We start from the raw sequence: 16,573 nt of genomic DNA, 5'->3' as shown, positions 1-16,573 counted from the left end.
TAAAAACTTCTATCACGGCAATTACAACTTAACTTTAAGCTAAACACACACATAGGTTTAATGCACTTGAGTTCAATTACTCTTTCAGCGTACATATACTAAGTGCACATAGAGTGCTAGGCCTATATATTTGGGTCCTCTTACGGTCTAGCTATCTTGATCTTCAAAAAGTTCCCTATAATTAACCTCCAGGGAGGCTACACTATTTCACAGGCTCAATACCTTCTAACTCAATTAGGATCTGCTTTGCAAGCTATTGACAGCAGTATTTGAAAATAAGTGTTGGGATTACTTCATAATGAATAAACATAAGAACATTACTATAAAATCTAATTAACTATTGTAAAAGAAAGTATCAAATCTAGTTTTGTGGAGGTAAGATTTGAGATCATCAGAAACAAATATCTTAGCAAAAGAAGAATAAGCTGCCCCCCATGATACCAGCTCTTGATTTTAATAGAAGAGAACACTGTAAATGAATGAAAGAAAAAGCAGGAGAAACCCTACCTTCTCAGGGGACACAATGGATGGAATCCAAGTTTACTAATCAAGATTAATGTAGATCAATGTGATTATGATTGCAACATGGGAAATTAAGGTAACAATGAGATGGCACTTGAGGTGGTAGCCTAATAGGAAAAGAAATTTGTTCCCTTTCTCTACATCTAGATTCGATCTTTTTTGTGCATGCTTGTTAATTTTATGATGTCTTACTTGTTTATTGAGCTTACAGGATGTTTTAAGAATCTAAAAATTAGTCATGATACGTAAAAACTGTTTTGGATATCCTGAATTATATATATATAAGTAACAACGTGATGGCAAAAAAAAAAAAGAAAAAATTGCCAACTTGAGTGGAAGATAAGCTTTGTACCAACCGATGGCTAGCAAGTGTTGCGATTTCTTAGATATTTAATCGGTGTCACTGCTGTCATCTCAATCTTGTAGGTGCAAAGGAGTGTATATGGCCGCTCTAACCTTTTTGGAAGGTAAGGATACAACTTGTTAGAGAGGGAACGATTTGAAATTCATTGATATCTTCCCATACCAATCCAAACCTTTCGCACCTTCCCACTTCCAAAGCTAGCACTATTATAAAGCTACATGAGTCGATGTAAGATGTCTAAATTGCTCAAAATCCTCACTATTAAGCTTATAAAGTGAAGCTAAAAGAATCCGAACTTTTCCACTTTGGAGATATGTTATTGATAATCATTAACAAAACTTTAAAACTTGTGGGGGAATCCGAGATGCAAAATACACCATGGATTCCCTTAGGAAGCACTACGGACTCTTCTATTCATAATGTTTTTTTTATTATTATTATTTCACCTTTCCAAGACCAAGTCTAAGGTTATTTTAATTTGCATTTTTAAGAAATGACAAAATTAAAAGAAATGAGCCTAAGTAAAAAAAAACAAGTAAAATGAATGGTGATTTTAACACAAAAAAATTCACTTTTGTACTTCTACTTTTACAATGATACATTCTCAATTCCTAAAGCTTTTTGAAATTTAATTTTATTACAAAACTTCATTTCTTTTATTTTCTTGTTAGAGAGGAGAGAGAAAATTCAGTGGGTTTTGGAATGTAAAAAAAAGAAGTTATTATTGACAACGATTTTTGACAAAAAAAAATTGATCTTGGTATCTATAGTTTCACTCGAGGTGGGAATTTAGTTTGTGTGTTATTTTTCTTGAAATGATTTGAAAAAGTAGTTCTCACCTCATTTTTTTTTGTTTCGGTTAGTTTTTTATTTTTTGACTGATTTATTTGGTTTTTTTTTTAAAGGCATTAAAGGGTTTATGTGGATCTCTAAATTATTTTGGAGGTGTTTTTTTTTTTTTTTATCAAGCAATGGGTGAAAATGAGTTTTTGGGGTTGAAAAACTCAACCTTGATTTTCCAATAATTTGAGAGTCACTAAAAATCAGAGAAGCAAACAACGTGTTGTATACATCATTTATAAAAATAATTGGTTGGGTGGACAATGCATCGTTCTACGCATCGTTTGCCAAGCAAAAAAAAAAATTAATGAGCTGGAGCACGGGCCTGCCCTTGCTTTGGCCCAATAATTAGTCCATTAGACTAAGAGCAAGAGGCATGGGCTCCTTCTTAAAGGACTTTCCTTAAAAATAAATCAGCTTCAATTAAATAAAATCAAAATAAAAAAATTAATTGCACTTGAGGTCTTGCCTAGCGGTGGAAGGGGCTTGTTCCTTTCCTCTGCATTCTGGGTTCAAACCTCACTATGCACGTCTGTCACCCCCGCGGTGCCTTACATGCTCATTGGATTTGCAGGATGTTCAGTAAGCTGTGAGATTAGTCATGATGCGCACAAGCTAGCACGGATACCACGTAAATCAAAAAAATAAAAAAAAATAATTAATTATTTAAAAAAGCTATTTTGGTTCTGGAAGAGGAAAATCGTATTGGGTTTTTAAAAAATTCCTTTGCTTTTTTTTTTTCCTCTCAATATTTTATTATAAACAAATTGATGAAGACACATTAGGAATTGAAATCTTAACAATCCATTTCACATCTCGGGATTGAATGGAATTCGAGAAAGAAGAAATATGATTTCCATTACTACCAATCACAATAGGCAGGCCTATGTTTCCTCCATAATATCTTTCAGAGTACAAAAGGGCATCAAGTCACCTATCGCTATAGCATGTCTTATCCCTTTGCTCCATGTTTCCTCCACTTCAATTCTTATTTTGCGTACTTATCGTCCTGGACATATAGTTGATTCTTCACTGTTCTTGGATTTCCTTTCAGTTCTGCCAATAATCTATATGTGTCAACTAGTTTGGATTGGTAATGCGTTATAGGCTCGGGACCTCAAAGTGGTGATGGTGCCTTATATCCCTTTCCGAACTGTGAAAAGCCAGTTGCCGAAGCATCCTTCAGTGTTCACACATGCCCTCTTGTATCTTGTCATGTACTGTGGAGTGTGGACTTGTAGTTGGATCGAATTCATGGACCATTTTCCTATCTTAATTACGCCAACCAGAAGAAAAACAATAGATGTAGATATATAGTTATTAATGGATGCTAATCTTTTCCTTTTAAAGAAGACAATGTATCTTCAGGTAAAAAAAAAAGAAAAGAAAGATGGAAAGGAAGCTCTAGAGGAGACAAATTTAGGTTTTCATTTTATCTTTGCACCGTGGAACCACAAGCTAAAATATACTGACCCGAAAAAGAAACGACAAGAGAAACATGGTGGCCATGCTTCATAATCCCATTAATTACCTGATCAGATTGGATTAGAATAGATAGCTTTCCTCCTCCACTCCCACTCTCCACTTCTCCAACCAGCAGGCTCAAGTCGCCGCGGCAACAAGTGAGTCAACCCCGTGTCTCCCCCTCCCTCGCCAACCCCTGGCGCACCACACACGAGTTTGTCATTGTTAAAAATATTATTTTCAAAAAGACATTCAGTCTCGACTTCTCTTTTTTCCGAGCGTTCCGACCTGGAAGTCGGTACTAGTGTGTAATAAAACGACTATGCAATCAACAAGTTGAAAATAGATAAAACAAAAGGAACAAGTTGCATTTTACTCATTAATTTCTTGCATTAATATCACTGTCAATGAGCGATTGCTGAGATGCGGAAAAAATTGAGCATCCATAATTGAAGGCTGTAGTTGACCGGCGTATCGCATCCTTCCCTTAGTCTTTAAACATGGGACCCGCGGCCCCAAAACCTGTGCCAGAAGTTGACTCCCTCCTTACCATTCAATGAGGACCGATTACAACGGACAGTTCTTATTATCCTTCTACAGGCCATGGTTAAACTACTATGGAGTTTTTCAAAAATAAAATATATAAAAAATGTTATCCTCTTTTTAATGCTAGCTTTTTTCACCGTCTAATCCTTGGTAGTGAAAACATTCATCTCCGGACTGCTGAAGATGATTTAATGCAAGTTTTTTTTTTTTTTTGAAGCCTTCCATATTTTTCTTGAGAAAATCGAAGACTTGCGTCTTATCATGACGTTACTTTATTACCGAGAGTTAAGAGGTGTATTTATTAGATGTCTATCATATTTATCACAAGACTTGTAAAAAACAAAATAAAAATTTCATCATAAAGGATGGTTTTTTTGTTTTCAGGTGAGGCGATACATATTCCGATCAGTCATAATATGCATTTATTAGACAATTGTGGCGGCATACAGCATGAAGAACACATATGTTTCTTCAGGTACGGAGTGCAGGCAATCCTAAATTCCTATTTGGTTTCAATTTTCCGCATAAATTATCTTCCCCCGTGACACCTAAAAGCATCTCATTCCATGTTTGTCCTTGTTTTCTCACCAAACATGTTAAAAAGCTATTCCCGAGCAGATATAATTGATCCCAAGATAGTTTTTATACTATTCAAAGTGATTTCTGGTGGCTTGATGACTGTCTAAATTAGGTCTGCACTTATTTATGTTTTTTTTCTTTAAAAAAGATTGTTGGTTCATGTTAAATGTTGACTGTGTGCGAGCTGCCTATCCCTCGTCGATGGTTTACCAATTTAATAAGGCCCTCGGTCGTCAAGAATCCCTGATTGATTAGCTTCTCTAAGAAAACACAAGACTTGCTAATTAAAAACTCAATATGTATTGCATTTATGTCAACCGATCAGATCCCAAGATAAACAGCAGAGCTTTTGACAAAACAGCACACGGCGAGTTGGTAACACTTCCTTTTCAATTTTTTCTGCCGGTGTTGATTTTTCAATGAACCTAATGGATCCCACCTGAGCTATGCAACAAACCCTCGATGTCCGTTGCTCTTTCTGTGGTCTGAAAATTATTAGATGGTCTGCTGTCTTTCCTGTAGCTTGAGAGTAGAACCTACCATAATTAATAGCTATCCAGAATCTCAGCACTTAGTTTTTTCTTTCAACAGAAAAATCGTTCAAGTTGCAGCTGCAAGATGCCTATTATTTGATTGGAACGTCTACCGTTCTTTTGGTCGATGGTTAACTATACTGTAAAATGGACTGCCCTTTCCTCCCCAACCCCTCCTGAGTTCTGATAAAAACATCGAAGACTTTCTGAACGTTTGAACTATACATATTCGCCAAATTGTTTCTTCCACTTCTTGTTTACTCCCTAACGGGTTGCATAACCAAGCTCGATGCAGATATTAATTACTGCCGCCCTAACTGAGGTAGCCATGTTTTGGTGTAACTTATAAATTAGGAGCCCTAGACCCGACTATTAAATTATGTAGCATAAATCAACCTGGTGCAGGAAGAGTCAATATGTGATGTAAGCTTTGCACCTTTTGCCTTCCAAAGGTCAACAAATCGAAACACGAGAGCTCGAAAGGTCAACACAATCAGATTCCCAGATGACTGAAAATTGCAGGGTACACGGCACATTGGGCCCTAATGCGGTCAGCACCTATCACCCCAGTCTTGGTCAAAGCTAGGAACGATTAATTTCTTCAGCTCTCATCCGTGTGCTTGTGCCTCTGGTAGGCTAAAAATCGAAGTATTATGATTGTGGGGGAGTCGACATTTATCCATTAATTATCAAAACGCAGGTACATTTAAGTCATCCTTGATGGAGATTTTGTTCATCAGATTCTCTACTCATGGACCCGCAGTTATTACCTCAACGGAGCTTATATTTCACATGTTTTTCTATAAAAAACTCATTATACGAAAATTATTTTTAGCGGATTTTTTTTCTTGAAATTCATTTTAGAAAAGAGAGCTGGAATGCTACACTGTCGTTATAGATTATAATCAATCAACAGAGTCTTTAGAATAAGATATTTCAACTCAAATACACAGAGTGGCCCATGGCATCGCGTTTTTGTCCTCGCTACTTGCACTGAAAGCTAGTTCACGTATTTTTGTGGGCACATGGGCTTGGCCATGTATCGACAGCCATGTCGGTGGAGGGACGAAAAGAAGTGGATATAGACGTTCGTCTATTATCTATATCTCATAAGAATATTAATATTACATGACAGCGAATTTATCCAAAGAACAATTTATACTAGCCAGCAAACTTATTTCATTATCTGATTTAGAAATAAGAATCTGATTTAGAGGTGGGATGGGCATGGATTTTTAATAATTGTACGATTGCTTGCACGTTGCTTTCTTAAAAGCAAACTTCAATAAATTTTTACTTCTTTTTTAGTTAGAATTCGATGAACTAATGGTAGAAATACGTGGAGTTAAAGAGCTTGCATGTGATACAACGGTTAGTAAAGCAGTAAATAGTCCCTCGATACAATCAAGTTCAGACAAAACAATACTACTTATTTTCGTTTGATTTAATTTTTTTGAAAATTATTGAAAGATCAACTGTTGTCCATCTAATAAATGCTCAGTTATAATCATTTAATAAGTGGTAATAGCTTGAGATAAAAATGTTTTTTTCCTCATTAATCTTAAGTTCGAACTTTTTAATTGCTAATATAATGACTACTAAAAATTTACATGGTCGTTAATTTTATATTTTATATTTCGTAAAATTGATTGAGTTACGTGCAAATTATCCCGAATATTCAAATTAATCAAAGATAAATAAATAAATAATCAGTTGCAACCTGCAAAGCCAAATGAAATGTGGGGAAGAGTGCTTCTGCCTTTATCGGGATACATACGTCTATATCCCGAAAGGTTTGCTTGGGACTTTTCTTGATGTTACTTACTTATGAACCCAGCTAGGCAAGATGAACTTTTTAATGCGAGAATCTTGACACAGTGGGAGGGAGGGAATAAACAAGGGTGGGTGTTTCTTCGAAGAAGTCTCGGCATATGTGGGTAATCGGCAGAGTAATTAGTCACCTAACACCTATAAAAACAATACCTTTAGTTTAGAAAATGTTTTATATAATTGATGAGAGATACACAGGCCATCCTCAATATTCTGGAAAATATCTCCACTGTTCACCTCTCTGGAATTCTTCTTTCCTTTTTCTTTGAAAGAGAGGCTTATAACGCTCTTCCGATTCCCAAAAACAGAAACCGATCAAACCATTCCCTGAAATGCCTTCTTTTCCCGCGATAAGTAATATTCTCATCCAAATAATTCCAATCGTGGGTTCTTCAGAGGCGCCTTCAAGGGAATCGGGACAGGCACCGGCGAGTATATAATATTTGCTTTTGGAGAAGGAGGGGGAGCAGGGCCACTCCCTACCCTCCAAGATGAATAAAGTGTAGTCAAACAATTCAGCTGTGCTGGAAGGTCTTTTGGCTGATGTGAGGTTGGTTTGACACTTGTTTTGTTCCTCTCTTAGCCCATACCTAACCAAAGCTCGAATACCAGTCCCTTTCCTCCTTAAAAAATCACTTATTATATATTTTTTATTTAAAAATATATTAAAATAATATTTTTTATTTTTAAAATATTAATTTTTTTAAAAAAATACTATTTCAATTACATCCAACCACCACCTTAAAATAACTTTATTATATACACATGTACATGTGTGTGTATATGCTGCAATTATTGTTAAAGGATGCGAGAAACTTCATTTTCATTTCACATTTATTTCTTCCTAATGGTATCATTGTATGCTATAGCACCGAACTAATCCATCCTTGATGAAGTTTCCATCATCATAAATTGGATTTTTTGTAATTTTTATTAACGTGATTTTTCTGGTCAGTTTATGTATGTCTTGATTAATTTTATGAGTCTTAAAATTAACGACCATATAAATTTTCAATGATTATTATATAAACAATCACATGACTCAAATATAAAATTACAAAAAAAATAATTTTTTTAATTCTAAATTTTTACTACTGTATCACCTACTATATTATAAATTATGATAAACTGGACTTATTTGTTGAGACGTCAACTTGCTCCTTCACCGTAGATTGTGGCGTCTCGAAGATCAACGACAGAGGGCTTCATCATGGCTAAGAGGACGAGCCTTTGCTTCAAATTTTAAATTTCTCCGAAAAAGATAAGTAATTAAGGACAACCAAAATAGCTGACACTTTTGTTGTCTTCGCACACGAATGTGTATGAGAGAAAGGATGTGGCATGCGGTCACTAATGATCTCATGCTTAATTGGAGTTAATTATAATTTGCCCGATCCTCATACAAATTTATTTTTGAGACCTGATATAACACCAATAAAAGTTTGATCCACTAAGCTAAAATATTATTTTCATGATAAATTATAAAATAATATTAAATTTTTGGTCAAGCAAATCAGACTTGCATGATTTTTATAAAATATACATGTATCATCTCTATAAATATCTAGGATATTTATATTAAATATCTTATAATTTATATATTTATAAGTTATTTATCTTAATAAAATATATATAATCATATCTTTCTAAAAATATAAACAAGGCCAGACTCATCTCTCTAGATAATACAGTATTCAACAATCAAGACAAGTCTAACATGATACAAATCTAATATAAAATTTAAACAAGATTTAAATCACATTTAAATATAGATCCAAATTTAATTTTAACAGCTTATGAAAAACGCCCTCCTTGGAATTTTTCCAGTGTAGCTAGTTTTATGCGGTGCAACTGCATTTATATGTTGATGGACTTGAATTTGTCATCTCCAGTCCTAATCATCCCTTTCTCTGATTCCTCAGCACATAATACTGCAGTGGTCAAAGCTTCAAGTTCATGTTCTTACTTTGGTTATTATCTGTTGGATTTGATTTTTTTTGTTTGATTTAATTTTTATTAAAAAAATAATTAAATTAAATTTTGTTTTTTTAAAAAAACTAAAACTAGTTTCCAATCAGTTTCAATTTAATTCAGTTTTTTTAAACAAAAAACGATTTAAATCAGTTTAACTTGGTTTTTTCGGTTTTGACTTGGTTTTTTTTCAGTTTGGCTCGGTTTTTTTTTTTTTTTTTAAAATTCAGTTCGGTTCAGTTTGATTTTTTTAGTTTCAAATTTAACTGGTCGATTTTTTAAAAATTTAATTGGTTATTTTTTATAATTTGATTTTCTCAGTTATTTTTTTAAAATTTTTTAATTTAATTAGTATTTTGGTTTTATTTTATTCCCTGATTCGATCACTACACAAACGTCTAGGTAGAAAGAGTTGCTTTCATTGTTGCATGTCACATCAAAACCAACTATGTTAACACACATAGCTTTTGGGATTAAAATATCAAAAGATATATAGTTTTATTGAAATTACGGGAAAAATTATTTTTTATTTTTAATATAACAAATAAAAAAAATACTAAAACATATTAATTTAAGTTTTTAAAAATAAATCAAGAATTTTAAAAAATACAAAATCACGCCATAAAAAAAATATATTTATTAACTTTAAAAGGTGTAACTCAACCAATCAGATCTTGAATTTGTTTTTCAGAGGTTATTATTTTTAGTGTCATAAATTATAGAGTTAGTGAAAATTTATGTGATCGTTAATTTCAGAATTTCAAGGAATTCATTGAAGTACAAATAAACTAATATGTATATCTTTTATTTAAAAAAATAAAGAGGAAGAATATATATTAGTTGGACTTTAGTGAAAGGTTACTAGCACTCTAAAAGGTTTAGAATTTTTTTCATTATGAAAACCTCAATGGGAGGGGGGAGGTGTTCAACGTGTGTGTTTGTGGTTTTGCCACGTGTAGGGACCAAACAAATCGTATCTCTTAAGATGGTTGATAATTGCTTTATTTATTTACCTCTCGGTGGGGCAATAATTAGGTCGGTCGCTAAATTGTTAAAAATGTTGCTTCTGTTTTTTTTTTTTTAATTAATAGGTTTTTCATCATGATAATTGCTTTTACTTTTACTTTTATTTTTTTTAAATTTTTCTTTTATAATTTTAGATCATTTTAATATACTAATATTAAAAATAAATTTTATTTATTTAAATTCAAGTGAAACTAATTGTTCTTGAATCATTGTGTTTCCATAAAGATAAAAGACTTTTCAAATTGGATTCAATTAATTAAATAAAAAAAAGGACTAACTAGCAGTCGGTGGTCACAGATTATAATAAGACGTCGTTTGGTAGTGCGGCAGAAAAATATTTTTTAAAAATTTTGATTTTTTTTTGCTTTGAATTAGTATGTTTTTTATGTTTTCAAATCATTTTGATATACTGATTTTAAAAAATAAAAAGCTATTATTAACATATTTTTATAAATAAAAAATATTTTAAAAAAATAACAATAAACACACGCTTTAAATAACTACCGAAGCCCTGCTCTGGATTTTTGGCAATGGCAACCCAACACAACGGAGCAGCAAATAGCATTTTTCCACCAGCAGGGAGCGGAGGTAGGGTGTTCCCAAAACAACAAAATCACAGGAAAACCCAAATTTATTTATAAAAATAATTAAATCAAACGCTCCTTGAATTCAAAAGCTGGGAGCTAGATACTGATATATATACACACCTATCATGATTTCTGCTTATAATCATGAAATCTCAAAAGAGGCCATACACCATTTCTGGATTATTGTAAGGGCGTGAAAAGAAAAGAAAACATTTGACTGAGAGTATATCTCCTGATCACCGCATAATTATATGCTCTTTTCAATTATAATGGAAATGAACGATGAAAGAGAGAAGAACCCCATTCCCAAACAACAATCGTGGAGCATTACACGCGAGAATCTCCCATTCAGAGGTCGCATTTTAAAGAGACATGTTTATCAAAAACAAATATTATTTCTTAATCATGAAGCTTTATTTGCATGCTCCTATATAAGCCATGGAGGGTTGATGCAAGAGAGAGCATAGCAGCTGATCACCAGGAATCCCTTCCTATACCTCCCCCGTAAATCCTTCTTCCCGCTTGTGCTTGCGTTTACTGTGAGCACTTACAGTTCATATCCAGCTGATATAGAAAAGCTTTCGGAGGCAGCTGAGAGTGCCAGAAGTTGACAGAAGGGAGGATATGACGGTAAGAGCAACTCGAATTCATCTTTATGCATGATTATCGTCTTCCATGTCGTGTTTCATTTATAATCCCAGCTGCGGCTTGTTTTTTTGATGACTGCTGACTGTGGCCTCGCACATTTTGTGTGATTCCCTTCGCGGATTTGGACAAAAACTAAGCTGCTGTTATTTAATTTATTCTTATTATATGTCCAGAATTACTTTCAAACATTATTTGTTTCAACTACATTAAGATCCTCACAGTCACCCCATATAAATTAAGTAGATATTATATATTTGCACCAAACCAAAGCCATGCCCGGTGTTGGCAATGGTGATGGTGGCTAAAGTGAGGAATCTCCCTTTTGAACACAAAGTGGCACAGTAACTCTTTTGATTGCAGTTTTACAAAAAAATATGTGTTTCCGCAAGGGGACAAGAAACACCCTTGTAAAATAACACAAGAGACAAAAACGTAATTCCTTGATTCATGCGTTAAAATAATCTAATATCACACTCAAATCCCTAGCGGTTCAAGAATATTTTCATTGCCCAGCCCAACTCTGCTTTAACTGTCTTTATCTTACTACAGTGAATGTATGGAGCTTGATTGAAATCCAGAAGGAAAAAAATAAAAATAAAACTACAAGTAGTCCTAGTTAAAGAATTAAAAGCTTGAATTTGGTTTTTGAGTCAAAGTATTGGGACAAGGAGACTTCAAAACCACGTGCCTCTGCATTATTTATGTTTTTTTTTTCCTGGGCTGCCTCGTGCCTCTTATAAATACCCCCACCCAAAGCCTTCCATTGCATCCCTGAAATCAACTCGCTCTTTTCTATAGCTAATAAGACAAGTGCCTGTGTCTGATAAACAGCACACTCTCTTTGTCTCTCCCTCTCGAAGCAGCTCTAAAAACTAGGCGCTAAACCAAATTGGGTTTTCTTGGGAGGTGTGTGATTGTGTCTCTGTGTCGGTCTGAGACTAATTCCATACTTGAAACCGGACTTGGATCGATCAAGGAGGGAGCCCCGTCACTTTCTTTCGACACTTCTTTCTTCTTGCTTTGATGTTACTGTATTCAGTGCACAGACTCTCGTATAGTTCAAGTCATTAGAGATTCTTTTATAACATAACTCACACAATTAGTGGTATCTTTTGTTAACAAAGATGGGTGAGAACACATCCGCAAAGAACCAACTCCCTCACCAGGTTTTCAGCGTCTCAATTGACACCAATCCACAGAGTGGCTCCAAGTGGTTTGATGATGATGGCCGCCCCAAACGAACCGGTAACTTATACTCTTCTTTATTTTATATTCTGGACAACTCTGAAAGAAGAAGAAAAAATATTAGCCGTATGGTCGTGTTTTTTTATCCTGAGTCTTTCTTTTGTTGTTTCTTTAAACAGGAACTGTGTGGACTGCAAGTGCTCACATCATAACAGCTGTTATTGGGTCCGGGGTTCTCTCCTTGGCTTGGGCTATTGGTCAGCTTGGATGGATTGCTGGACCAGCTGTGATGCTTTTGTTCTCGCTTGTCACTTACTATACTTCTATTCTGCTCTCTGCCTGCTACCGCTCTGGTGATCCTGTCAATGGCAAGAGGAACTACACCTACATGGATGCTGTTCGGGCCAACCTTGGTAAATTTACTAAAACGTGTATTATTAATTATACTAGTTAATTTTAAGCGATCTAATTGTTTTACGCGGTAATTTTTAATCTTCACAGGTGGAGGAAAGGTCAAGATATGTGGATTTGTGCAGTATGTGAATCTTTTTGGTGTTGCCATTGGCTACACAATTGCATCTTCTATAAGCATGATGTAAGTTTCAGTTCAACCAAGAATTTGTAACTAACTTTGCTTTCTTCTTGTTGTTGTTGTTGGTCTCATTGGTTCTTTTGACTACAGGGCAATAAAGAGGTCTAATTGCTTCCACCAGAGTGGTGGACAAGATCCATGCCACATGAACGCCTATCCATATATGATAGCTTTTGGAATAGCTGAGATACTTTTGTCTCAGATTCCTGGATTTGATCAGCTACACTGGCTCTCTCTTGTCGCTGCAGTCATGTCCTTCACTTATTCATCAATTGGTCTTGGACTCGGCATTGGTAAAGTTGTAGAAAATAAAAGAGTCATGGGAAGTCTCACAGGAATAAGCATTGGCACTGTGACACAGACCCAAAAGATATGGAGGAGCTTTCAAGCACTTGGTGACATCGCTTTTGCCTATTCTTACTCCATGATCCTCATTGAAATTCAGGTATATGAGCTAACTATGTTTTCTCTCATTTCTTTTATGCTTTGCCAATTAAACTGGCTAATTGTTCGGTCCATTTCATGACAGGACACAGTCAAAGCCCCACCTACAGAAGCCAAGACGATGAAGAAAGCAACTCTGATAAGTGTTGCAGTCACAACCCTTTTCTACATGTTCTGTGGTTGCTTTGGATATGCAGCTTTTGGAGACCTATCCCCTGGCAACCTCCTCACTGGATTTGGCTTTTACAACCCATATTGGCTACTTGACATTGCCAATGCTGCTATTGTAATCCACCTTGTAGGTGCATACCAAGTTTACTGCCAGCCCCTCTTTGCCTTTGTTGAAAAAGAAGCAGCCCGAAGATTCCCAGATAGTGACTTCGTTACCAAAGATATCAAAATCTCAATCCCTGGTCTCGGTCCATACAATCTCAACCTCTTCAGAATGATTTGGAGGACGCTCTTTGTGGTTACAACCACTGTGATTTCAATGCTCCTTCCCTTCTTTAACGACATAGTTGGCCTCCTTGGGGCTTTGGGATTTTGGCCATTGACCGTTTACTTCCCAGTTGAGATGTATATTTCACAGAAGAAGATAACAAAATGGAGCACAAGATGGCTTTGCCTCCAAATCCTAAGTGTTGCTTGCCTGATTATTACCATAGCTGCTGCTGCTGGTTCGATTGCTGGAGTTCTTGATGATGTCAAGACTATCAAGCCCTTCCAGACCAGTTACTAGATTATCTGAATTTCATCAGTATCACCAGTACTGATGAGCATATCACAAGAAAGACAAGCAACCAACCTAGTAATCTAGGATTTTAGTCCCTTTTCATGTTCATATCATTCCCGAGGTGATCATGTTAATTGATCGTCTTATTTCAATGTAATCTTCTTGTTTATCTGAACAGTAAAAAGAAAAAAGGTGGGGGGCCATGCATGTAATGTAAGTGTACTGTAATCATGTGTCCCTGATTATCTATCCTCCCAGCACTGTAACTTTCAATGCCAACTGAAAGAATTTCTGCAAAGGGTTCCCCCTCTCACTTACTAGTTAATTCAACTCCCCTATGATATGGATTGCTCACTTACTAGTTAATCAATTCCTTTTTCTTTGTTTCATGAATTAATACCTAGTATTTACCTGTTAGTCTACTCGTTTCAACGGTTGAACCTAAATTCAACCCTAGATTTGAATACTTGTTCCAGCTGTTCAAATCAGCATATGGCAGCTCAAGATAGGAAATGGTATTTTTTATTTTTACTTGTGATTTTTCCTGCTTGAAGAAAAAAGCATATATTGGCATCTTAATTTTACACCATTGAAAGTGCATACAGTGAAAAAAGGAGAGAAAATCCAGTTCATGCTGTGGAACCAAGGCTGATAGTGTCCAGTCTGACAGAAAGTTGTACATATACAAGTCATGAGAGCACTGTCAAGTGATTTTATGGTGGATAGATCGATCAACTTCGACAGCATTAAGTACAAGCTCTGTGATCTTTTTCGTGGGGGGGGGCGGCAATATCAGATATGGTTCTTTGTTTGAACTATAGCAACAGTGAAAAAGTTCAACTTTTTGGCCCAAATTTCTTGGCTGAAGGCTAACCTTCCTTCCATAAAAATAAAATATAAATAAAAAAAGGAATGTCGGTATAGAACCCTGTATAGACACAAAGGTCATGGTGGAGAGGGAAAGCAATGGCAACCATGTCGAATTAACTTGGTCTTTCCTTTCATGAAAGCAATGGTTTCCTAAAATCGCACTGTGAGACATTTAGGCTCGGAAGAAGTCCAAAAAAGTGCATGTGATAGTGGGATTGAAACAGTTGAAAAGAAAAGGCAGTGGGAATTTAGATTTTTCTGTATTGTTCTGTATAATTTCAATACCATCTTTGCTTGTTTTATTTTTATCGTTCCTTAAATCAAGAAAATATTTTACTCTCCCGGCTAGCAAGCTTTTGAAGATTTTTCTTGCTCATTGAATAGCATAGCATATAAGTATCAAAGAACTATCTCAATCCAATAGCTTAAATTTTTAAGTGAGGTATCAAGATATGATTTATATTATTTTTTAACACACCCCTTCAAGTAAAAGTCATTTGAGCTTGAAATTTACACAAGTTTACATTATCTTGTGCTTATTTTTTATCAAATAAATAGGGATGGTGATATTCGAACTCGTGACTGTTTGGTTATCAAGGCTCTAATACTATGTCAAAGAATCATCTCAACCCAATAACTTAAGTTTTTAGGTAAGGTCCCAAGATATGATTTATATTGTTCTCTAACATAGAGCCAACATGGGTGACTTGCAAATGAGAGTCATCTCCAATCACAACTTGATCAGTGCCATCATACTCTAAATGAATAGACAAATTAGCAAGATCAGAGGTAATGTTGTGAGAAGCAATTGAATCCATGAGCCATTTTTTATCTTTGGTCCCACTAGAGGATGCACAATTCACAGACTTATTACTGGAAACCACACGATAGGTCTTTGCTGAGTGGCCGACTTTGTCACATAATTGGCAAATGATTTGAGGCTTACCAAACCATTCTCGACGACTATATTGATTATGGTTGGTGTGATTTTTTCCGAAGAAACCATTGTTAGAGTGTTGGTTAGGATGAAATTTGGAGTGCACGGGACGACGCCGAGTGTTGCTTGCAGTAGCAAGAGTGATAGAATTTGAAGCTTTAATACGTTTTAGATAGCTTTCGTAGGAAACTAACATATCATGAAGTTCTTCAAAGGTAAGAGAAGACTCATGATTTCGAATAAGTGTTGTAATATCACGAAATTCAGAGCCAAGACCATTTAGAGCATAAAGGGTTATGTCATCTGCTGAGATTGGGGAGTCAATCACTGCAAGTTCATCAACAATAACTTTGATGGCATGGAGGTAATTTGAGACTGAGCGAGACTCTCTCTGAATGAGAGTTAAATTCTCCTTAAGTTGTATAACACGAGTACGTGAGTGATTAGCATAAAATCGTTACAACTTAGACCATGCATCATGAGCAGTAGATGAAGCAACAATGAGAGGCATAACTGATTCAGAAACAGATGCATTAATGGCATGAAGTACAGCTTATCTTGCCTAAGTCAACGCCAGAAGGCCGGATTAGGAGCATTTGCAGAGGCTGAGCCATCAGAGGAGATGTTTGGAGGAAGTGTTGATGACGAGCTGAAAGTAGTGCCGTCAATATAGCCCTGGATATCATAGCCTATAAGCAAGGATGTCAGTTGGGCACACTATAACGGAAAATTGATTGAGGTCAATTTCAAAGGTAATTGAGAGCTAGCATTGAAGGCAACAAGAGTAGTCTCATTATTGATAAAAACTGATTCAGGTGATGTAGCCATTTTGAAAGAAAATCTCGTTAGATACCATATAGAATTTTATAGAAAAGACGTTTTTTTATTAGCAATACATCCTA

At 35.3% G+C, this 16,573-nt stretch overlaps 1 protein-coding gene across 1 annotated transcript; it reads left to right on the top strand.

Moving 5' to 3' along the window:
- The first annotated feature begins 10,725 nt into the window (after window positions 1-10,725).
- LOC118059553 (amino acid permease 3-like) lies at window positions 10,726-14,177 on the top strand. The gene is made up of 6 exons (XM_035072475.2): window positions 10,726-10,892; window positions 12,035-12,155; window positions 12,275-12,508; window positions 12,597-12,690; window positions 12,778-13,132; window positions 13,217-14,177. Exons 1-6 carry the CDS (start codon window positions 10,887-10,889, stop codon window positions 13,868-13,870), a joined length of 1,464 nt encoding a protein of 487 aa, XP_034928366.1. The 5' UTR covers window positions 10,726-10,886; the 3' UTR covers window positions 13,871-14,177.
- Window positions 14,178-16,573: the final 2,396 nt, after the last annotated feature.

The sequence above is a fragment of the Populus alba genome, chromosome 14 (assembly GCF_005239225.2).
Source record: "Populus alba chromosome 14, ASM523922v2, whole genome shotgun sequence".
Taxonomy (NCBI): Eukaryota; Viridiplantae; Streptophyta; class Magnoliopsida; order Malpighiales; family Salicaceae; genus Populus; species Populus alba.
This window is presented reverse-complemented; position numbering and strand designations above follow the sequence as displayed.

Bases quoted from the DNA above. Each gene is read 5' to 3' on its own strand.
- LOC118059553 (XM_035072475.2), top strand. The intron at 12,509-12,596 runs GTAAATTTACTA...TAATCTTCACAG, and splicing joins TGCTGTTCGGGCCAACCTTG to GTGGAGGAAAGGTCAAGATA. The intron at 13,133-13,216 runs GTATATGAGCTA...ATTTCATGACAG, and splicing joins TGATCCTCATTGAAATTCAG to GACACAGTCAAAGCCCCACC.